The sequence below is a fragment of the Artibeus jamaicensis genome, unplaced genomic scaffold (assembly GCF_021234435.1).
Source record: "Artibeus jamaicensis isolate MK-2021 breed Jamaican fruit bat unplaced genomic scaffold, CSHL_Jam_final scaffold_847, whole genome shotgun sequence".
Taxonomy (NCBI): Eukaryota; Metazoa; Chordata; class Mammalia; order Chiroptera; family Phyllostomidae; genus Artibeus; species Artibeus jamaicensis.
Genome location: NW_026522057.1, coordinates 2,139,154 through 2,163,172, shown reverse-complemented (window position 1 = coordinate 2,163,172; position 24,019 = coordinate 2,139,154). Strand labels below are relative to the sequence as shown.

Sequence of the window (24,019 nt, the reverse complement as noted above, 5' to 3'; positions counted from 1 at the left end):
GTCACTTTCTCTTTAAATTTAATTCTCAGGCTCATTAGATAAAACCAACATAGCCACTGCGTGAGCTGCAGGGGAGCCGTGGGACTCGGCATCACATTCCGGAAAATGACTGCCACAGTGAGTTATCATCCACTGACCCAAAGTCACAATTTGTTTTTCCCTTTGTGATGAGAACTTTTAGAATGTACTCTCTCAGCAGCTTTCCGAGTAACCACACGGCAGCGTCACCTATAGTTGCTGTGTTGTACATGGCATTTCCGGTACTCATGCATCTTATAACCAGACGTCTGTGCCTTTTCACCACCTTCATGCTACTCCCCCACCCCCTTTTCCTTCCTTTTTAAGCCTGAATAATACTCCATTGTATGTACAAACCACATTTTGTTTATCTCTTCAGACCCAAAGCTTTTGATACACGAAGTGTTTAAAGTGCTGGCGAGATTCGGACTGTTTCAATGGCTCCAGAACAGAGAGGTTGGGTGTGCTTGTTGGGTGAAAGAAGGAGGTCAGGGTTGCTGCTAATTCAAACTAAGCAGCCTGTTACGACTTGGCTTTCAAAAGTTGTCTATTTACTTAGACTAAGGACACACTATGCACTTGAAAAAAAGTTTTTTTAATGAGAGGGAAAAAGCCATGGTGGTCGCTTTATCAACCAACAGTGGCTGGCACCAACTCCACGCCAGCAGGAATCCCCCAGCTGGGGGTGCGGTGAAGCACGGCTGCCAGGCTATAGAACAGCTGGACTAAATTGAAATAAAGCCCAGCTGTGAGGCAGCCCTGGAGCTAGGCACCTCTCCAGCTTGATAGCTCCTTAATGGTCTCCTCCACTCCGTTCATTGCCAGTCTGGTTAGCTGCACCAGTACGCTCTGCTCCATACCAGCCCACCCTTCTCAGATCCCAGAACCACAGTCCCAGGTGGAAAAGGAAAGTATACCCCGAGAGCCAATGGGGGAGCTGTATTAGATGGACAGAAGTCCCCACCCCTGGCCTCTGACTGGTCTGTCCTTATGCAAATGAAGTCTTCTTATACTTGTAGTTTGATTGGTTCAAAAAACACTGTGCTGATTGGTCAAAGCAGAGCTTCTCTGATTGGTTAGAGTTGCACAAGTCCAATTGGACCGGGAAAGCCTCAGTCCTAAATTAGGATTCTAGGAACTCTTTTATAAGGGCTGGCTCAGCAGGCAGGGACACAGTGCAGAGGCAGGCAGTTCTGTGCAGACTTCTCCCTAAAGTGCAGTTTGCATAAGCAATATTGTGAAGAAATGACTGCTAAGTTTTGTTTGCTTGTTTTTTCTTTGATTTTTTAGTTTAAGTCCAGTTAGCCACCAGTAACCCTTCTTAGTAGGTATTTTCTTTTTCCAGGTTCACACTAGAAATTATTAATAATCAGTCTTTTAAAAAAATTACCCCCCAAACTAAAATGCCAGCCAATAAAGACAAGCTAAAATCGCCCTTTATGCTCAAAAGCTGAATTCTCCTCCTGAGGTTGGAATAAGACATGGAGCCCTACTATAGTCAGCACTATTCAATGTTGTCCTTGAGGTCACAGCCTACAATCTATAACAAGGAAAAGAATTAAACAAAAGGTATAGGATTGGAAATAAAGACACAAGATCAGCATTAATTTTAAATGCTATAATTATATGTATTTCAAAAGCTTAAAGCCCTGACTGGTTGGTGGCATTCTGCAAAGTGAAAGATCACTGGTTAGATTCCCGGGCAGGGCACACGCATGCCTGGGTGACAGGCCTCGCACCGGTTGGGGTGTCTGAGAGGCAACTGATTGATGTTTTTCTTGCACATCAATGTTTCTCTCCCTTTCTTTCTCTCTTCCTTTCCCTCTTCCTAAAAAGAAATAAAATTCTTAGAATAAGACAATATCTGTGAAGTGCAATAAAGTGAAGCACTAGTAAAATGAGATATGGCTATAATCTAAGTTACATAACTATAATTTAGCACAGCTTCTAGATATAAAATTAGTATCAGTCATATTCGTCCCTGTAAAAAAACAAATCTAAATTTTTGAAAATTCACAACATCACGAAAAAATGGAGTCCTAGGAATAAGTCTACCAAAAGATGTGCAAGACCCTTTTATGGAAAATTATAAAACTAATGAAAGATATTACAGAAGATCTAAATAGATGGAAAGAGATATGTTTATGAATTGGAAGAGTCAATATTTTAAATGTGTCAGGTTCTCCAAATGGATTCAATGCAATCCTAAAGAAAATTTTAGTATGACAAGAATACTGTAAAATATTTGTGGAAATGTAAAGGGATAAGACTGACCAATTACCTCCTGAGAAAAGCAAGGCAGAAGGACTGTTACACACTCAAGGGGGTCACTGTTTGGGGGTTCTACTCAAGAAGAGATGTGATTATCACGAAGTAGTTTTATTTCCTACAGCTAGTGAAGGAGACAGGGGATTCATATCCACAGCTCTGTCTCCCAGAAGGGAGGCTTGGCCATTGCTTATATACACTGTTTGGTCACATTGTTTCTTCCATGCAGTTGGCTGCATTTTATCAGGTTGAGTTATTGTCAAGTTCATCCTGTTTATAGCTGGTCTGCAAAATACTGGGCTGCATGTTCACATTTAGCAAGAACTGCATTTAGTAAGAATGGCCCAGGCCTTGAGACTCTAGTCCCACCTACCAGGACACTGTCCGGGAGTAGCATTTAGTACAAACCTATCGCAATTAAGACAGTGCGGCATAGTGCAGGGGCAAGCCAATGGAAAAGTATGAGTTTGGACAGGGGGTCCATACCTACCCACTGTCCAAGTGGTCCAGCCAGCTCCTGGGACCCTTCCCACACAGACCGCCACTTTCCTTGGAAGTGTTAGTCTGCTGTCAGCGTCTCCTTCAAGAAGTGTAAAAGGGCTGTAAGAAGTGCCCTTAATGTTGGGAGGCTGCCTCAGGCTACGAGCATTTGGAGACATTCTCCCAGAACAGTGATTTTCAGTCTTTTTCATCTCATGGCACACATAATTACTCACTACAATTCTGCAGCACGCCGAAATATTTTTTTGCTGACTTGTTAAAAATATAGGTATAATTTTGATTCATTCATGTTGGATGGCTATTGTGTTGGCTGTTATTTTTTTAAGATTTAATTTTTTTTTAGAGAGAGGGGATGGGAGGGAGAAAGAGAGGGAGAAAGACATCAATGTGTGGTTGCCTCTCAGGTGCCCCCAGCTGGGGACCTGGCCTGCAACCCAGGTTTGTGCCCTGACTGGGAATTGAACCAGCGACCCTTTGATTTGCAGATCAGCACTCAATCCACTAAGCCACACCAGCTAGGGCTGTTATTTTTTTTAACTTGACAATCTAAGAGAAAAGAGGTCAGTGCCCCTCACTAAGCAATCACGTATTGCATGTTTTAAAAGTTCTGTGGCATGCTGGTTAAAAATTGCTCTCTGAGATGATTTCATAACTCAATTTACGCAAGGAGCACACTCAAATGGAGTCATCTTAGTGACCACCCATGAATGTACCTCATGAGAACGCTCCTTGTTCTGAATAGTCCTCCGTTCGCACTGGGAGAAACCACTCACACCTATACCTGGAGGAGAGAACAATGCAGCGACAATGGTTTTAAAAGCATGTTGAGAGGGACTTCTCCTGCTGTTCCGGAGGGCCCACTAGGACCAAAGTTGAGGACAAAGCAGCATCAAGTCCTCCAGATTCTAAAAACAAAAAAACCCAAACTCCTCTCCACAAAGCTGGGGTGCTTGAGTTAACCCACTAGTTTTTCTAACCCTAATGATCATCCCAAACTCACCACCTCCACGTAAGCAGAAGAAAAGGAAAGAGAGGGCAGTGGGAGTTCCAGACGTTGAGTCTCTGGGCTAGGGAGAAGAGCCATACTTTCATCTTCATGTGAGGGGGGAGGAGGATATTTCATACTCCGCCCTGAGAGGGGTGGTTTAAGAGAATCACTGGTACAGATGTCGGAGGAAGTCCCAGGGAGACCATCAGGCCTGCCCATGCTGCTTGTGCATTGGATTTGGCTGGTTTTCTGTGATTGGCTGAGCAGGAGATAAGGAAACTAGAGAGAGCTGGCAGGGTACCAAGTGGCTGCTACAGTGGGGCAGCCTGTATTCCTGTGATTTGGAGTAGCCTGTAGGCCAGTGGGCCACCATGGAAGACAGTGGGACCTGCCGGGTCCCTATTGTGGTATTGTAGGGAATAGCATTCCTTACAATTTCTGTAAGAAATACATATTTGGTCTTTATCCAGGCTTCTAACACAGAGCACCAAAAACTCTTGGGATTTCCTAAGTGAGGAGGTGGGAAAGGTGTCCTTTGTTGTGTTAGGTGATTTTGGATTCCATCTAAGGATAGAGGCCGGTTGCCCAGAGAACCAACCAGAAGATTAGGAGGTTGGAACTTTCAGTCCCATCCCCCAAACATCCAGAGGAAGAAGGGGGGCTGGAGGGTGGATCAATCACCAATGACCAATGCGTTCATCAATCATACCTATGTAATGTAGCCTCCATGAAAACTGGGAGCGACAGGGTTCAGAGAGCTCCCAGGCTGGCAGACACGTGAGGATTCGGGAGAGTGGTACACTGAGAGACTGGAATCTCCGGCCCCTTGCCTATGCCTTGCCCTAGAAGTCTTTTGCATCTGGCTGTTCCTGAGCCGTATCCTTTTATAATAAACCAGTAATCTAGTAAGTAAAATGTTTCACTGAGTTCTGCGAGCCACAGACTCCAGGAGGGGGTTGTTGGAACCTCCTGTCTATAGCGGGGAGCTCAGAACACAGGTGACAACCTGGCCTTGCAGTTTGGATCTGAGGTGGTGGGCGGCAGTCGTGTGAGGCTGAGCCCTCCTCCTGTGGAATCTGATGCTGTTGCTAGTAGATAGGGTCAGAATTGAGTTAAATGGCAGGACACCCAGCTGGTGTTAGAGATTTGCTTGGTCCGGGAGAAGTGAAATGTTCTGTGCAAAAGTAAAGGAGACACACAGGGAATAACGACGTCATATGAAAGAAATGGGTTTTGCCCTGCTTGGGAGGTGGAAAATCCTCCTTTGCAAGAGGATAGCAGACCCCCAGGCCTGTCTGTATTCACAAGAGGCCAATGTATGCAGGCCAATGGGTTTTCCTCAGGGGGAGGGGTAGGGCTGTGGTTTGACCACGAGGGCCGTCTGCTGGGTGGATGATGGGATCTCGGTGAGAGGTGATGTAGAATCTGATTTCTTAGTTCTTTTTGTCTGATTGTTGATGGGTGAAACCAAATCACTTAAAATATCTTGTGCCTGGTGGAGAGGAGAAGAGCCCTTTGAGATCTGTACTGGTGAGTTTTTTGTGGTTCTGCGTCCACTCTGACTCGTGACCAAAGTTGTAAAACTGAAGCTGCAAACTCTGGGCATCTGTAAGCCTATAAATGAGAAAAGCCTTAAATCTCACTGTGCGAGTGTGGAATATTTTACTTCCTCCTAAGGGTATTACAAATTAGATTATGAAGACTCAAATTAAAGTAGATTTGTTCTGATTGGTTTACAGAGACTAACGAGAGCCCACATAAATCCAATATTGCCCAAACTCCCAGAAAACAAAGCAGCTGAACCGCTAATGCTTTAAATGGGTTTAACAACACAAAACAAAAAACCCTTTCTCATAGACGCTACTAGCTCATGAGCCATTTTACACAAAACCCTTGTTCATGTAATTAAGCAAGTTTTAATCCTTGGACTGATGTCACATTTTTGCCTTAAAAACGAGCAGGTCTCTTTTTCTGATTTTACCAGTGTATGGTACAAGCATACATTTTAGCTTGACTTTTAAGGTTTCCTTTCATTTTCCCATGATGAGAATAGTTGATGTGAACATTCTAACACACCACATACTCCCCTGCCACTGTTGCACCTGGTACGGCCTCCAGCACCTCCTTATAATTTCTACCAAATTGACTAGTTTCTCCTTCAGAGGGAGAATGAGGAGGTAGGGCATTAAGAACCATCTATCATGACCATTTTATCAAACTCTTAGGTTTGTGGACCCAGTTCCATTGTGAATGTGTATGTATGGGCGGGATGGGGGGAAGCTGTGCTACACCAGTGAGCAATTCTCAGACGCAGGCATGGATGGTGTCGTCCTACATTTCAACTCAATTCTGACACTATCAATGTGGAGGCAGCGTCAGATTCCACAGGTTTAGGGTTCAAGACTCCCTGGCCATCCGCCCTCGATCCAGAGGCCAGTAGTAAGCCCAGGTTGTTACCTGTGCTCTGACTGACTGGCTACAGACGGAGGTTATCATGACCTCCTCTCTCCTCGGGAGCAGTGGGTAGGTGTACAGGTCACTGATCCAGGACTGGAGCCCAGTTCTGGGAGTGTGGTGGGAAACACAGGGGACATGCCTGTCCTTGAGTCCTTCCCAGGCCCCCCACATGTTTCTCGAGGAAAGTCCGTGGATAGTGGGGTGTAGTTTTAGGTTGGAGCAGGAGGCAGGGTCCTAGAGTCACCCCCTTCCCCAGGATGCCCGGTGTCGCAGCTGTTCACAGCAAAACAGACCCTAGATCAAAACTCGGAAGGGCGGGGCTGGCTCTGTCCTGTCCTGCCTTGCCCTGGGGGGATTACTGGAATAAATGGATTATTTGTAAGTCACAAAACTAATCCTTTCAGGTGCTGGCTGCTGGTAAAGAATGAGAATCAGGAAGATTAATTCACAGATCCCAAAGTCCCAGAACCAGAGTTAAGGATGGAGTTCAAACCCAGGCCCCAGCTCCAGGCTTCACCTCTTCACCAGAAGCTGCATTTGGACAATTTTCCTGACCATGTGGGGATGAATTCCAACTCACTCCTACGGTTCACCCAAGGACCACGCGGGAATAAGGGCATGGGTGTGGAGGGATGGCAGCAAAGACTTCCTGGAGGAGGTGACCACAAGCTGAGTGAGAGGGATTAGGCCCTCATTAAATGTGAATTTAAAAAAGTGGAGTTGCACCACACTGTCGTCCATGTGCACGAGTCCTTTTTGGGGGTGATTGCAGTGGGGAGGAGAGTATAAGAAAGATAAATGATTATGGAAAAAATACAATGAAAAATATAAATTTAAATAAATAACACAAATGTGCCGAGGATAATGGGAGCCAGGTTTCTCGCCACTGGAGAAGAAAATGATCAATATTAAAAGAGAAATAGAATGAATCTTGTTATATTGGGTTGGAATAGGAAATATCAGTGTGAACTCATGGGTGTCAATAGCTACAGATAGAGAAATAAATATAGATGTACATAAAAAATAAAAATAAAAAGTGGACTGACGCGTAACCATCTCATACTGCCCACGGCGTCATGGATGAGAAATTCACACGGACTACCAAGTCCTGTGGAGGAAAAGAGACGGCACGGTTACTCCCTCGAGGGGGCAGTGCCTCAGAACGGCCTGGCCACCCTCTCAAAGGGAAAGCGCTCTGACCCTTGCCTAGACAGGCTTTTATTGTTTTGTGTGTTTTTTTGCGTAGTAGTTCAGGTACAACTTATTAATCATTGTCAGGCAGTAAACAGTACATAGTATACAAAGAACCATTAGGTCTTCTTCTGAGTCAGGGTCTATTAGCAAAAGGGCTATAAGACTTTGGGAAAACAAACTCTTTTTCTGCTTGGGCCTTTATCATTTAACTAAAAACATTCTTAGCAAAGCAGGCTTCACAGGATTGTTAGGAATTCCTTCTTATGCCAGATCCCCTTGGATCCCGCTCTAGCTGGCAAAGGGCTGCACTGCCTTTCCCATCACAGGCTTTTGGGTTGAAGTGGATTAGAGCCAGGGAGCACTTCTCCCAGAGGACATGGGGACGCAGGCTATGTCAGAATAGCCGAGGGGCGAGGGTCCATCACTCCCTCTTTGTTGCGGCCCCCCCCCCAGTCCTTCCATGATGGCCTCCTAAGTGATCGTGTCTGGCTTAGGTTGCCCCTCCTCTGAGGAGTCTCACCTGTCTCTGACCATCCGACCATACTATGGGGCAGGGGGATGAAGCAGAGGCAGCGTTTGCTACCAGAGACAAGCTTTGTCTCCTCGTGGCTCGCATTCTGGAGGTTGCTCACTCAGCCTTAGCCATGGGGGGTAGTTACAACTCCTGAAACCAGGCAGAGCAGTTCCCAACAGTGGACAAGTAGCTCAGTTGGTTAGAGCATCATCCCAATATGCCAAGGCTGTGGCTTTGACCCCCTGTCAGGACCCATACAATAACAAACCAATGAAGTCATAAGTAAGTGAAACAACAAATTCATGTTTCTCTTTCTCTCTCTCAAATCAATAAAAAGAAAGTGGAGTTAGTCAGGGAAACACATTGTAAAGTATATGACTTTCTAACCACCATGCTGTCCACCTGAAACTAATACAAAATATACTGAATGTAAAAATATATGTACTTTTGAATAAATGAAAAAAAAAAAATCTTCTCATCAAGTTCCTTTCCACCAATCTGTGCAGTTTATGGATTTGTTGAAGAAAAGACAATTCATAAAACTAGCATTATTTTGTCTCTTGTCTCCAGGGGCATATTCTACTGTTTTGCGACACAAAAAAAGAAAAAAAATAACAACAAGAACATAAAATAAAAACAATACCGCCCCCCCCAAAAAAATAAGTGGAGTTAATAGATGAAGAAATAGAAGAGCAGAAATCTGCCCCAGGCACTGCTACAGGGAGTACATATCTATAGAGAGCTTAAAAATAACACACCCAACCAAAAGTTGGTCTGCTTTTTATTATTACCATGGGCCAGAAATTTTAAGTCATGTGTGTGATAAAATATTCTTCTCTAAAAAAATCTTTTGTCAGTGTAAAATCTAAAGAATTGCTGTGGATATTGTTGAGTTTATTTTGTTTTGTTAATATACAAAAAGTAGGAAAGCATCAACAAAATGAAAAGGAAACCTATCGAGTAGGAGAAAATATTTGCAAATCATATATTTGATAAGGGGTTAATATTCAAGAGCTACAAGGAACTTATACAACTCAGTAGCAACAAAAATCTGATTAACAAATGGGCAGAGGATCTGAACAGATATTTTTCCAAAGAGGACATATAGGTGGCCAACAGGTACATGAAAAGATGCTCAGCATCACTAATCAATGGTCAGGGAAATGCAACTCAAAGCCACTTGAGATGTCACTTCACATCTATTAGAATGGTTATCGTAAAGAAGACAAGAATAACAAGTGTTGGTGAGGATGTGGAGAAAAGGGAACTCTCGTACACTGTTGCTGAGTATATGAATTGGTATAGTTACTATGGAAAATGGTGGAGAATCCTCAAAAAAGAGAGAGAACTACCATATGGCCCAATAATTCTGTTTCTGGGTATTTATCTGCAGGAAAAGACTAACTTGAAAAGATGTCTGCATCCCCAAGTTCACTGCAGCATTATTTACACCTGCCAAGACGCACAAGCAACTTGAGTGTCCATCGATGATGAATGGGTGAAGATGTGGTACTTGCATGCAATGGAATATTATTCATCCATAAAAAGAAGAAAATCTTGTCACTTGTAACAGCATGGATGGACCTCGAGGGCATTTTACTGCTAAATGAAATAAGTTAGAGGAAAAACAAATACCACTTGATCATATATATGTGTGGAATCTAAAACGAAGCAAAATAAGACACTAAACTTATAAATACACAGAACAATAGACAGATGGCTGTCAGAGGTGGTGGGGAGTGGGGGAGGCGGGGGGTGGGGGGAAATGGCTGAAGGTGGTGAAAAGGTACAAACTTCCAGGTACAAAATAAAGTACTGGGGATATACTGTAAAGCACGGCGACTATAGTTAACACTACTGTGTTGTATATTTAAAAATTGCTAAGACAGTAGATCTTAAAGATGAGTAGTTCTCATCGCAAGAAAAAATCTGTAGCTATGGATGGATAGCTAGACTAATGGTGATGGATGGTAGCTAGACTTATCGTGGTGGTCATTTCACTGAGTATACAAATATCAAATCACTATGTGGTGCACCTAAAACCAATATAATGTGATATGTCAATTATATCTCAAAAAAAGAAAGAAAAAACATAAAATTATATAAGTAAGCTTATATGAGCGTGTTTTTATCGTATGCCCTTTAATAGACATTGTATTCTCTACGGAAGTTAACCTGGAGAATGCCCAGGTCTGTGGCCGCCCAGAAACACAGGCGCCCAGCCCGCCGGGTTGGGAGCTCACTGCAGGCACGGGCCACGTCTCCGACCTCTGTGGTATCAGGTACCGCTGTGTGCACACAGGAGCTTCCAAATAAATAATTATGATTTCGAGTTTGTGATTATAAAGGCAGAGAAACAGAATTTGACGTATTTCGATTCTGTCATTCAATGTAACTGCTTGAAGTTTTGTGTTCAAATTTAAAACAATGAAGCAGTGCAAAATGAGAGGCGAAATATTTTCATTTGGTGAAGTACAGATTCTAGTTCATACATAAAGTATTTTACTGAATTTGAATCATATTTTTGATGTGGAAAGTTATTCTTTAAAAAATCATCAGATGTTTTAAAGTTGGCCCTGGCTGGTGTAGCTCAATGGATTGAGCGTGGGCCTGCGAACCAGAGTATCGCGGTTCAATTCCCAGTCAGGGCACATGCCTGGGTTGCAGGCCAGTTCTCGGCAGGGGACACACAAGAGGCAACCATACATTGATATTTCTCTCCCTCTCTCCTTCCCTTCCCCTCTAAAGATAAATAAATAAAACCTAAAAAAAAAATCATCAGATTTTTTAAGTGAAAGATGAGTCAGGAAAATAAATACTACATCAGTGGTGCAATTTAGCAGTTTGGTAAACTGAAATTCATTTCAGTTACTGGAGGATCATTTACATAAAGCATTATGTCAGTCTATAATGAAAGGATCAAAGTTAAAACAGTTTTGGAGCCGATACAATTTTTCACGGCAGGAGTTCAGTGATTTACGAAGCCAGTGTGAGGCAGGCAGAGAGCAGGAAGCAAAGGGAAGAATAACCGAGAGCTTTGCCAGACTGATTAAAAAGCAGTTACACCTCATCTTGTACCCAGCTCCTTCAGTCAAAAGTAGAATAAATATGTTCTTTTAACCATATATTAATTGTATGCTTTTATTTTACTGGTATGAATATACATATAAAGACTTGTTAAAGAAAATTTTCACTTTGACATTTTTTTCTGGCCATTAAAATTATGCATTTCACTTCATGATCATTTGAATTATGAAAATAGTTTTATCCTATAGAAGAACAAGGCGTTAACCATGATCTGCTCCATGTGTCAAATACGGTTCCTTCCACAAATACTTTCTGGGTGTCATGCTGGGAGACGACACACTCGGCGCCCAGGAACTGTAAGAGGGACCAGTGGGAATCGGACCTGGGCCCAGGAGGCGATGCCTGAGCAGGTGTTGACCGTGGAAGCGGAGCTGCTGTTTCTCAGGAGACTGATCTCAGATCCACCCCCTGCCAGTGGCTGGAGACACCAAGATAACTTAAGACTATTGCTATCCCACCTGTTATGACAGAGCGAATGTCTCCGGGCTCACCAAAGGCCCACCTGTCTATCTGTATCTTGGGTCCTGTCCTTTCTTTACTTATTCTATGTCACTCCGATAACTAAGCCCTCTCTCTGCTTTAGTACTTGTTTCTTTTTATTGGTGGATCCCCGCCAGCCTCCCTTAATCTCTCTTCCAACTACCACTTCATTTCTCTGCCTCACTCTCAGCCAAACTTCTTGGAAAGAGCTGTTTACCGACACAGTCTCGGTGTCTCCACCTTGGCGGTGCCTGTTCACCTTCCCCCACCCCAATCGGCTTCTATCCCCTCAGTAACTGCTTCTGAGAAAGTCACCAATGACCTCCATCTTGCCTAAATTCAGCAGTCACTCGCCTGTTTCGTAGGAACATTTGCTGAAGGTGAACAATCCCTGTTATTTATTTATTGTTCTTTCATTCATTGATTTTAGAGAGAGGGGAGCGGGGTGGGGACAGAGAGAGACATCTGTTCCCCCTGTTCATGCACTCACCTGCCTGTGGCTTGACTGGGGATGAACCCACAACCTTGGTTTGTAGGTTCATCCATAGGGATGAGGCTCCGACTGAGCTACGTGGCCATGGCCGAACAGTCCCTCTTCTCATAGGGGCTTCTCTTGACTTCTTAAAATGTGGTGCCCTGACTTTCCCCTACCTGGGAAATCACTTTCCTCTGGCTGATTTCCAGAGTCTCCTTGGATGACCTCACTGCTTTGCTGGGTCTCAAATGTAGGGGTCTCTAGGCTTTCTCCAACTCTGTCCCTCAAATGGCTTTATTACCACCACATTTTCCCGATAACACCAAAATTTGCATTTACAGTCCTGGCATCTCCCTGACCATATTTAATAGCCATTTCAAAATCAATATGTCTAAAGTGGAATTCTTGTCTCCACTGCTTGCAAATCTACTTCTCTTCCCATTTTTCCATACCACCAAATGGTGCAGTCAGCACTCAGTGGCTTGAGCTGAAAAATCTAGGAACCCTCTTTGACTCTTTTCCTCTCAGCCTTTTACCACTCCACTCCATTACCAAGTCTGGCCCATTTAATTCTAAAATATTCTCTAATCACTGTCATCAACCCCACCAATCAATGACATATTTTTTTCTTGGCGAGTTCCTTTAGCTTTCTAACTGGTGTCTCTGCTTCCATCTTGTCCCCTGTAATCCATAAACCCCAAAGGAGCCCAAAGACTATTTTAAAAACTGAGATCACATCAACTTCCTGTTTAAAATCTTCCGGTTGCATCCCATCACACTTAGAATAAAATCCAAACTGCTGTCCATGATCTTCAAGACCTTAACCATCTGTCCTCGTGTCCTTCCTCTCTTCCCCTCACTGACATCACCGGGGTCACCTGGCTGTCCTATTTTCACTCTAGCGACCAAACTCTAGCTTCGGATTCCTTCACTCTTCCTAGGCATGGCTCCTTCTAGGCCACATTTCTCTATTATCACACTTGCTATCATCTTAAATTGTATTACTGACTTTATTATAGTTATTTCTTGTCTGTCCATTGGGGATGAAAATTCTTTGAGAGCAAGGATTTTGTTCTGTCTTATTTGGCACTGTGCCCCCAGTTCTGAACAACAAGGCCTGACACCTAACAGGTACTCCGGACGTACCACAGAAGAAAGACATCACGCCACGGAGTTCTCAGCTTTGGGTTTGTAGCGGAGCGGTCAGCCGCACCTGGCGGAGAAGCTCCGGGCCATTTGCCCGGAGCCCTGACCTGGCTGGGTGGTGGCGGAGGCCGTGCTGTCTGCAGAGGCCCTACAGCCCGCCTAGCCACTCTGTCCGGCCACTTTCTGGGTTTCTCCCTGGAGTCTGAAACCTCAGTGTCCCGCCCCTATTTGGGCCAAACAGACATGCTCAGACTGAAGGGTGAAAAGGGCAGGCCTAAGACAAGAAGTTGTGAATGTCTGAGGTCTCGGCCCTGCAGAAATCTGGGCAGACAGAGCCGGGCAGGGTGGGGCTGCGGCTGGGCTGCGCAGCGACTCGGTGGGTGTGGCCCTTGGCCCCGCCCCCCAGCGCGGCGGGAAGTAGAGGTGGAACGCTGTGATTGTGGCGTGGACTTACGCGACACCCGACCTGCGAGGCCGGCGCCTGGGCTCAGCTCTGCTCTGATGTGGTTTGGGCTTGCACCCAGTTCCTAGTGCAGCGGATCCCAGGCTGAGATGGAGCAAATGGACGAAGTTCTGAGCCAGTGGCAGGCAGCTCAGCACCAGTTACCAGAGGTGGGTCAGGCGTCAGCCCCAGGGCAGGGCGCGGGGGTTGGAGGAACTGAGGCTGGAGGAGTGGAGGAAAGCAGACTTTTGGGCTTTAGAAGATGGAGGGACGGGATTGGCAGGGATGGGAGATCCAGGACACAAATCATGTGTGTTATATTGAATGTAAACCGTAGTTGAAAAAAAATGCAGTGTTGCTGCAACTGGACATTACCCTATACATCTACCGCCAAAAAGTCTCATGTCTTTTATCCCATTAATATTCACCGAGCCTTAGCGCCTGTGCTGGTGCCAGGTAACTTCAAGGACAGGGACTTGAGTACCGGGGAAAGAAGGCAAAGTTAGGAAGGCAGTGGGACACGTACACGTAAGAAAAATTAAATATTTTTTGAGCCCTATGAAGTGTCGGGTCTTTATGAGACCCTGGGAATACATGGTGAGTTTTCCGTAAGACATTATACCATTTTACTAAGAAATCACTGAATGATTGGAAGTGTACAAATTGTGAGGGAGCAAAAGACCACGGGAACCAGTAGCAGAGATGTTCGATCTTGGTTAAGACACAAGAAGACAGCTGTGGATTTGGTCTGGGACTGGAGAACTGGTTAGGTGGCTGGCCTGCAGGTCCTGAGACCAGGAACAGTGCTCCCCCACCTTGGAGGAAGTGAGACCTGGCCAAGAGAGAGAAGGGAGAGAGGCCCAAGGGGAGGGGAGGCAGGGATGTAAGTTATTGCAAGAGCAGTAGGAAGCCCTCGATGAGTTTAACCTTGATCTGTCGCAATTCATTTTTTAAAAGAGCGCCCAGGCGATTGTGGGCAGAATTCAAGGCAATAGGTAGAAAGCTATTGTGATAATCCAAGTGGAAGTTAAGATGGCGGCCTAACTGGAGGGGTGGCAGAGGAGAATGAGGTCCTAGAGATGTTTTTGGCGGTGGACACCGAAAGATCTGGTGATTTACTGGGTCTAGGTGATGAAGGAGGCATCTGGGACAGTTAACAGACTTCTGGTTCTCACCACTAGGTGAGAAGAGTGGGGACATTTTCTGAGAGAGCAAAGGATGAGAGAAGAAACCGGATTAGGTTGTCGTTGTTTTTCCTCTCTAGAGCTAGCTTGGGGGTGGGTAAGGATGGTCAGGAGTTTTGGACTTAGTCCAAAATGCCTGTGGGTTATCCAGGTAGACAGAGCCTTAGGCAGCTGGAAGATTTGGGATAGATCTGCCCTGGAGCTGTTGTTTTAAAGATAATTGGACTATAAACAGAAATGGATTGTTAGCATGAGAAAGGTTGCCTGAGAATAGCACATGGAGACCTGTAGCAGGAGACTGGGAAGGAGGAGGGCTGGAGAGAAGGAAGAAGATGAGGCAAATGTGCATAGATGTCCCTGCATTGTGTTCCGAAGGCCAAGGGGAGGAAACGTTTCAGAAAGAGTGGCCAGCTGTCTGGGAAGCTCCAGAGAGGCCACACACAGAGGAGTCTGACGAAGTTTTGGACTTAGTGATATGGAGGCCACTGGTGGCCTTTTGTGCAAGCTGGCTCGGTGGAGCAGTGGGGATGGGGGTGAATTTGGGGAAATAATACTGAGGTAGTGGTAAAGGTGAGTTCAGACATTTCCCATGAAAGTTTGCCTGTGAAGGGTCAGAAAGAAAGGGGGACGGCACACCAGAAATACCCATCCGATGGACATTTATCTGGGGCTTGTTACGTGTCCACTCAGGCTAGTTGCTGAGCCTGTAGTGGTGGATGAAACAAGATCTCCCCAGCATGTGGAAAGGGGCTTAACATTTTTTTCCCCTCTCCATAGTCAAAACTTTAGTAAACCTATCAAGATGAATGATAGATGATCTTTTTAGAAAGATTTTATTTACTTTTAGAGAAGGGAAGGAGAATGAGGGGGAGGGAATCATCGATGTGTGAGAGAACATTTTTAAGTTGCTTCTTGCATGCGCCCCTAACTGGGGACCCGGCCTGCAACCCAGGCCTGCACCCTGACCAGAATCAAACCAGCAACCTTTGGGTTCACAGGCCAGCACTCAGCGCCCTGAGTCACACCAGCCAGGGCAGTAAATAATCTTTTAGTGTAATTCTTATGCAAATTCCCCTAAAAATGTCCTTTAGCTGATATGTCCAAACCAGGATCCAATTTCAGACCACACTGCATGCGGTTATGATGTCCTTTGGGTCTTTGGGAAACTTTTTGCTGACTAACTTTCCTTTTTTTGTGATCCTGAATTTTGATTCTGTAAGACTGTTCCTTCTTCTGGATTTATCAGATTGGTTACTCATGGTATCGTTTAGCTTGGTCTTCTGTCTTTTGTATTACCACTAAATTAGAGTTAGAGCTTAAAGTTTCATTGGATTCCTGATTTTTGGTAAGAACATCTCATAGGTACAGTAAGCTTCGTCTCGAATTACTCGGGGAGGCTCATCTGGCTCTCGGCATTTGGTGACGCCAGGCTCGGCCCTCGAATGAAGGTGGCAAAAAGGCTGATCGATCACTCTCTTCAAGCTTGTCTTCAGCCTTGCAGTCAGAAATACAACCTGCGGGCTCTGCCCTTGGATGCAGCCAAGTAGTCACATACTTGTTTCAACCAAATGCTAACGTTCCCTCAATCAAAAGTTTCATTAAGGGCTGTAAAATCATGATTTTCCGATTTCACCATTTCTTCTACATTTATTCTGTTGTATTCTTCTGTAAAGTAGGATTTTTCTTAAACCACTGAAATAATTTGGTTTTGAAATAACAGTTTCCAACCAAAAAGACAGACTACTTGATTCTTTTACTTCAAGTCACGACGTCTGAAGCTGGGATAAGAGCGGGCTCCTTGTCACATTTGGCTCATGAATTTTCATAGATTCAATCTGTTCAAGTCGATATTCGTTATTCTTTTTGACTCTCAAATTTTTTCAAACTTGGCGGTGGGGATCCCTTCTGTGTCTTTTTAAAAAACATTTAAAAATTGTAAAATCTAGTGCTCGCTTCGGCAGCACAAACACCAAAACTGGAACGATACAGAGGAGATTGGCGTGGCCCCGAGCAAGGATGACATGCGAACTTGTGAAGCGTTCGTATTTTTAGAGAGGAAAAAAACATTATAAAATCTGCGTAATACGAAAGTGTCATCATAACCATGTTTAAGTGTGTACAGTTCTGTGGCATTATCTCGTGTGCATCATTGGGCAGCCATCTTCGCCGGCCACCTTCTAGAACTTTTCTCATCTTCCCAAACTGAAACTCCCTAACCACTCAGCAGTGATTTGCCACCCCCCTTCCAACCCCAGTCCCCCGGCAACCACCATTCTACTTTGTCTCTTTGGGTTTGACTTCCCGAGTACCTCATATGAATGAAATCATGCATTACTTGCGCTTTTGCAACTGGTGTATTCTACTTAGCATGATGTCTTCACGTGCTAAGAAGACATGGTTCGCATCTAGCACGATAGTTCGCTCAGGCTGAGGCGTGTGTTAGAATTTTCTTCCCTTTTAAGGCAGAACAGTATTCGGTCGTATGGACAGACCACTGTTTTTATCCATTCCTCATTCAACGCCACTTGGGTGGCTTCCACATTTTGACTATTGTGAAAAGTGCTGCTTTGAACAGGAGGGTACAACTCTCTATCGCAGGTCCCTGCAATACATTTCAATTACAGGTATATACCCAGAAGAGGAATTGCTGGATCACATAGTAATTTTGTTTCTAATGTGTTGAGGAACCGCCATACAGTTTTCCATGGTAGCTGCAACATTTTACATTCTCAACAGCAATGCACAAGGATTCCAGTTGCTTCACATCTTGCTAATGCTTTTTTGGAAAAAAAAAAAAAAGGTTGTATTTATTTTTAGAGAGAGGAGAAAGGGAGGGAGAGAAACATCAGTGTGCAAGAGAAACATTGATCGGTTGCCTCTTGCATATCCCCAGCTGGGGACCTAGCTTACAACCCAGGCATGTATGTGCCCTGATGGGGAATTGAACAGGCCACCTTTGGGTTTGTGGGAGGACACCCAGCCCACTGAGCCACACCAGTCATAGCTGATGACTATTACTAAAAAATAGTAATTTTAATGGGTGTGAAGTAGTATCTCGTTGTGGTTTTGATCTTCATTTCCCTAATGGTTAGTGATGTTGAACATTTTTTTCATGTGTTTATTGGTCATTTGTATGTTTTTGGAGAAATGTCAGGTCCTATGTCCATTTTTGTATTGGGTTGTTTGTTTTTCTGTTGTTTTAGAAGTTTTAAAAATATATATTCTGAATATTAGTCCTTACCAGATATGTGATTTACAGATATTATCTTCCATTCTTTTGTTTGCTTATATCGTTGAGAGTGTCCTTTGATGCACAAACATTTTAATCTTGATAAAGTCCAATTTTATCTATTTTATGTTTTGTCATCTACACCTTTCATTTCATATTCAAGAAATCACTGCGAAATCAAATGTCACGAAACTTCCCCTGTTTTCTTCTAAGAGTTTCATAGCTTTAGGTCTGATGTTTAGGTCTTGATCCATTTTGAGTTAATTTTTATATGGTGTTAAGTAAGGTTCCAGCTTGATTCTTTTGTGTGGATATCCAGTTTTATGGAAAAGACTGTCTTTTTACTTCATTGAGAGGTCTTGGCAAGCTTGTTAAAAATCATTTCACCATATGTGTGAGGGTTCATTTCTGGGCTGTATTTCTGTTGGTCTATAGGCCTATATTTTGTTTTGTTTTTTAAATCCTCACCCAAGGACATGCTTATTAATTTTAGAGAGGGGAGGGTGAGGAGAAAAACATCAATTTGAGAGAGAAATATGGATCAGTTTGTTTCTTGCAAATGCCCCAAATGGGGACCAAACCCATAACCTAGGTATGTGTCCTGATTGGGAATCGAACCCACAACCTTTGGTTTATTGGGACAACACTGCAACCAACTGTACCACACCAGTCAGTACTGTAGGTCTGTTCTTAATGCTAATACCATACTGTTTTGATTAGTATAGCTTTGTAGTAAGTTTTTCAAGATTTGTGTGTGTGTGTGTCTATTTGGGATCCCTTGTGACTTTTAATGAATTTTAGGGTGAATATTTCTATTTTTGCCCAAAGGATTTTGATAGGAATTTTATTAAATCTATAGATTGCTTCGGGTAACATTCACCTCATAACTTAAGTACTCCAATCTGTGAATGTGTCTTTTCATTTATTTAAGTATTTGATTTCCTTCAGTAATGTTTTGTAGTGTTTAGGGATTAAGTTAACCTCCTTAGTTATTTCTAAGTATTTAATTCTTTTTGATGCTATCATAAATTGAATTGTTTTCCTAATTGTCCTTTCAGATTGTTCATTGTCAGGGTATAGCAACAACTGATTGGGTGGGTGGGTGGTGCCTTCGTATCCTGCTGCTTTGCTGCACTTGTTCATTGGCGCTCACAGGTTTTGTCAGTGTGCGTGAAGGCTTTCAGGTTTTCTGCACATAAGATTGTGTTATCTGAGAACAGGGAAAGTTTTAGTTCTTTTTTCAATTTGGACACCTTTTATTTCTCTTCTTGCTTAATTGCTCTGGCTCGAATTGCCAATACGATGTTGACTAGAAGTGCAATTGGGCATCTTGTCTGGTTCCTGATCTCAGAGGAAAGGCCTTCAGTCTTTCACTTGAGTACGAGGTTAGCAGCGGGTTTTTTGTGAATACCTTTCATTATGTTGGATTTTTCTCTTTCCAGCCTTTGAGTGTTTTTTAATCATGAAAGGATATTGAATTTTTTCAAATGTTTTTTCTGCATCAGCTGAGATGATGTGTTTTTTCCCCTTTATTTTACGTATATAGTACATTACACTGAGTGGTTTTTCATATGTCGAATCACCCTTGCATTTCTGGGATGAGTTCCACTTGGTCATACTGTATAATCCGCTAATATGCTGATGGATTTTATTTGCTAGGTTCTTTTTTTTTTATTGAGGATTGTTGCATCTATATTCATAAAAGACTCAATCTATTGTTTTCTTCACTTGTGATTTTTTTTTGGTCAGGCTCTGCATGGGGCAATGATACATTCATAGAGTGAGTTAAGAACTATTTCCTTCTTCAGTTTTTGGGAAGAATTTGAAAAAACATTGGTGTCTTCCTTTAAATGTTTAGTGGTATAAATATTTAAAGTGTGCAGCTTACTGAATTATCTATTTCTGCTCTGTGCTTCTTAAACAAATTTTTTCATGTTGTTCTATTATAGTTGTCCCAATTTTTCTCTTTTCCCCTCCTCTCCCCCGCCCCCAGTCAATCCCGCACTGTCGTCCACGGGCAACAGTGCGCACCTGTCTGAACAGTCCCTCCCCCTCCTTTCCTCCCTTATCACTCTCCCCACCCGGCATGTGATCTGTAATTGGCGTCAATGCTGCAATTGTTTTCTTAAGTTCTGCTTTTTTCCTCTTTTTTAAAAAAGCTGTATTTGAATGCTACTAATTTTTCTTCAACCTGTGGCAGCATTTCTCTGGTGAATTTTATTTTTCTTTTGAGAAATTACAATCTTTAATTTCTGGTTTGATGTTTTTGTATCTTTATTGAATTTATTTATGGGATACTGTATTTTTCAACTTATGCTTTGGTTTTCATGTTGGCTTGGTCTTTCCCGCGCTGTCCCAGTGGAAGAGCGGGTGGGTGGGTGGTGACGGGGCAGCATCCCCAGTTCCCCGGCTCAAGAGCTCTCTCTACTGCTGCATGGTGGGCAATGTGAAAAATAGGATGTTTGGGTCCTCTCCTGTTTCAAGAGGTCCTGCCACCAATTTCTTTTTTCTTTCCTCTTATATCAGTGTGTCTTCAGTTAGGGCTACTGCCCTAACTTCCAGGACAATCCCCTACCTTCCCACCTTTCTTTTTCTTTCTTTTTTTTTAAGATTCTTTTGAGGTTTATTTTTTCCCTTGCCCTGTTTAAAAGTGCTTTTAAAAGTCTGTCTCCTTTTCTGACCTCCTCCCACACTTGATCTCAGACCTGCCACAGCAGTTCCCATTCTGGCGAGACCCTCTTCTGTAGCTAAATATTTGCAGGTGGTTTCTAAGTTTTGCTAAAACCAGGACCCATTCAAAGCCTCCATTCTCTTTTTTTCTTTTCTTTTCTTTTCTTTTCTTCTCTCTCTTTTCGAAGTCTCCATTCTTATTTGCCCTTTTGGTTGCTTTTTATGGAATAATAAACAAAAACATGCCATTACTCTGGCCGAGTATCTCAGTTGCCTAGACAGTCACCCCGATACACCAAGGTTGCTGGTTGGATCTCCAGTCAAGGCACATACAAGAGTCAACCAGCGAATGCATAACTAAGTGGAACAACAAACTGATGTGTATCTTTCTCTAAAATTAATCAGTCAATTTAAAAAAATGCCAAAGAGGAAAAGTGGCATGAGTGACACCTAGGCTCCCACAGTCCTATCAGCAAGGTTCTGTGTCTTAGAAGAGCCCGAGCTGGAGAATGGCCTGCAGGTAAAAGGTAATTCAGGCCAGAGATGACAGAGGCCTGGGTTCCTGTGGGGTCTGGAGATGGGGAGGAGGGATGTGCGGACCTGGAATTGGAGCTACGATGAATTTCATCTCTCACTCTCTCCCCCTCTCTCCCTCCTCCCCCAAGGAGACTGAGGAGTCAATGAGCACCTTGGACATGTCTCCATCTGCCAGAAGCAGTGGAGGGCACACCTCTTGGAACCACGGTCCATCAGGTCTTCAACACATTCTTCAGTGTCCACAGCTGGAGAGGATCCCCTTGGTTTCTGCTGAGGCTTCCAAGCAGAATGTGAATGAAATGGGCCCACCTTTCAGTATGTGGCTGCCCGAGCAGGATGTGAACTATGGCCCCCAAGTGACTCTCTCTCCTTCCCAGATGATTGGTTGTCAGACACTGTCTCCCTCTCAGCCAGGAATGACGATTTTTAAGGGGCCCCAGGTGATGTCCGTAGGAGAGCCCAATATTCCAGGGATGGCCATGACCTTCAGTGGGAATCTAAGGGTGCCCTCCAATGGCCCACCAGACACAGGTCCCAGTGGAGTCCCACTGATGTCCCATCCCACTGATGGTGTTCCAACAGTGCCCTATTCATGCCACCCAACGACATCTTCTAACAGAGACTCTTCGACACCTGAAATGTTATTGGCCCCAACCATGCCTTCTGCTGAGGACCAGGCAGTACTCCCCTCTTTGGCTCAGATGTTGCCCCCTAGGGAGCCCCACGATTGTCAAATGCCCCCAGCTGGGTCCCCATCCCTGCTGGCTTTCGAATCCCAGGACTCTTTTGTTAACCAGCCAGCTTCTCAGGAAGACCCCTTCCTACCTGAGCAGCCCATACCTGCTCCACAAAGAGCAGAGCAGAATTACAGGGCCCAGGACAGGGCTTCCAGGAGGAGGCCTGCAGTTGTAAGGCCTTACTACTGCCAGTATGTGGACTGTGGAAAAGCTTACACTAAGCGCTCCCACCTCGTGAGTCACCAACGCAAGCACACAGGTGAGTGAGGGTCCGGGCAGGTGCGGTGGGGTTGAGGAGTCTCTGGGCTTTAGTTTTGTGCGGGACCACTGGTTTGTAATGCTTGGTGCCTTCACCTGTCATCCTTTGGTTTGGGGACGAAGCTATGTTGTCCTCACCAACTTGCTTTGCCCGCAGTCCCGTATGGCAGTACCAAGCCGATGGGACTGCTGATTGGGTTGCCTCCCGCTTTCCCATGTTTTTTCTTTGGGTCCCCCAGCTTCGGCTGCTCCACCTCATAGACCCCTGCCTTCCCACCTAAATTCCTCTGCTTAACTCCTCTCCCTCGTCACTTTCCCTCCCCAGGTGAGAGGCCCTATCGATGTATGTGGGAAGGTTGTTCGTGGTCTTTCTTCCGTTCCGATGAGCTTGGACGACATATGCGGATTCACACCAGATACAGACCACATAGTTGTGACCAGTGTGGCCGACAATTCATGAGATCTGACCATCTCAGGCAGCACCAAAGGATTCATCTGCGGGTGCCAGGATCCTCCCGTCCACAGGCCAACGATGGACAGATGGCTGGTCCTCCTGCTTCTGGTCCTCCTGCTTCTGGTCTTTAGGTCAATCTCCTCTTCCCCTCACTCTGGCTTCTCCACCCAGATCCTGCTCCTGACCAGCTAGTCTCTTTGGTAGGTATAGGCTTAGATGCAGACCAGGAAAGATTACGAGGCAGTGTTGAATGAAGCCCATATGAGCTCTGAACCTTGTCAGGGACTCTTCAAAAGCTACCTTAAATGCCCCCGCCTCTCTGCAGCCACCTTCTGTGGTGGAGTTTAGCCGAGTGGGAAGATGGAGCAAAGGAGAGATTGGGAGCTTTATTTAAAAGCTCTTTTCATTGTACGTCACTTCCCAGCTTGAAACTCTTTAGTGACTCTCCTTTGCCTGCAACATAAAATCCAAGTTCCTTATCTTGGTCTTCCAGTTTCCAGAGCCGGGCTAGCTATCTTCAGATCCTGAATCTACCACTATCTAGCCACGTGACCCTGGGAAAGGTCTTTGATCGCTTTGCCTCGTTTCCTCTTCTGATAAATGAGAAAACCAGTGTTGGAAACCAGTATGGGACTGTGTGGGACACGTGTTACATTGTGAATCAGGTTCTGTCCCCCACACTCACCAGCCGCCTGCCCAGTTTCTGTCGCCTCCTGCCTTTCCCAAACCCTGGTGGAATGCCCCGCTGCAGGGCGTAAGATCTAGCGTCTCAAGTAGCCACTAGCAACTCAAGTGTGGGGGAGTTAATGCTCCTGGGGAAATGCTTGACTAATGAGAGATGGGGGAGGCCCAGAGGGATAAATTCCCTCCTGTCCCCTCCCCTGGTTGCTGCAAGGCACGTTCCTGCAAACAGTCCAGCCAGTGGGAGATGGCCCGGGCAGCCAGTGTACAGCTGCTGTGCTGCTGCGAAGCTGGTGAGGCAGGTCACCTTGTCACCTGCCTGCTGTCACCTTGTATTACCTCCCATTCTCCCCTCCCTTGCTTTCCTCTCTCACTCACAGTGCCTACACCACCCAAATAAAACATTGCTACATAGTTCTTGTCTTGGGCTCTGTTTTCGAGGTGACTTGGGGGTGGAGATTAGACTGGGGCAGAGGAGGACGAACCCTCCTGTGGTGGACCCTGGCCAGCAGAGTCTGCCTGTTCTGGCTGACGACGAGAATCAATGCACAGGCGACAGCAATCCTGTGGAGAAAAAGGGAACAGGCACGACTACTCTCTCAAGGGGAGAGCGCCTCAAGCCTTGCCTAGACAGGCTTTTATTGTTTTCCTGGGGTCTTACAGCAGAGAAAGATTTATTATCTGTTACATAGAATATTA

The 24,019-nt window shown here is 44.7% G+C and overlaps 1 protein-coding gene and 1 non-coding gene across 2 annotated transcripts; both read left to right on the top strand.

Annotated features, from left to right (window-relative positions):
* The first annotated feature begins 13,680 nt into the window (after window positions 1-13,680).
* Window positions 13,681-22,770, top strand: KLF17 (KLF transcription factor 17). The gene is made up of 3 exons (XM_037149267.2): window positions 13,681-13,740; window positions 21,319-22,186; window positions 22,511-22,770. Exons 1-3 carry the CDS (start codon window positions 13,681-13,683, stop codon window positions 22,768-22,770), a joined length of 1,188 nt encoding a protein of 395 aa, XP_037005162.2.
* LOC119052540 (U6 spliceosomal RNA) lies at window positions 16,700-16,805 on the top strand. The gene has a single exon (XR_005083138.2). It is a non-coding gene; the product is annotated as a U6 spliceosomal RNA (small nuclear RNA).
* Window positions 22,771-24,019: the final 1,249 nt, after the last annotated feature.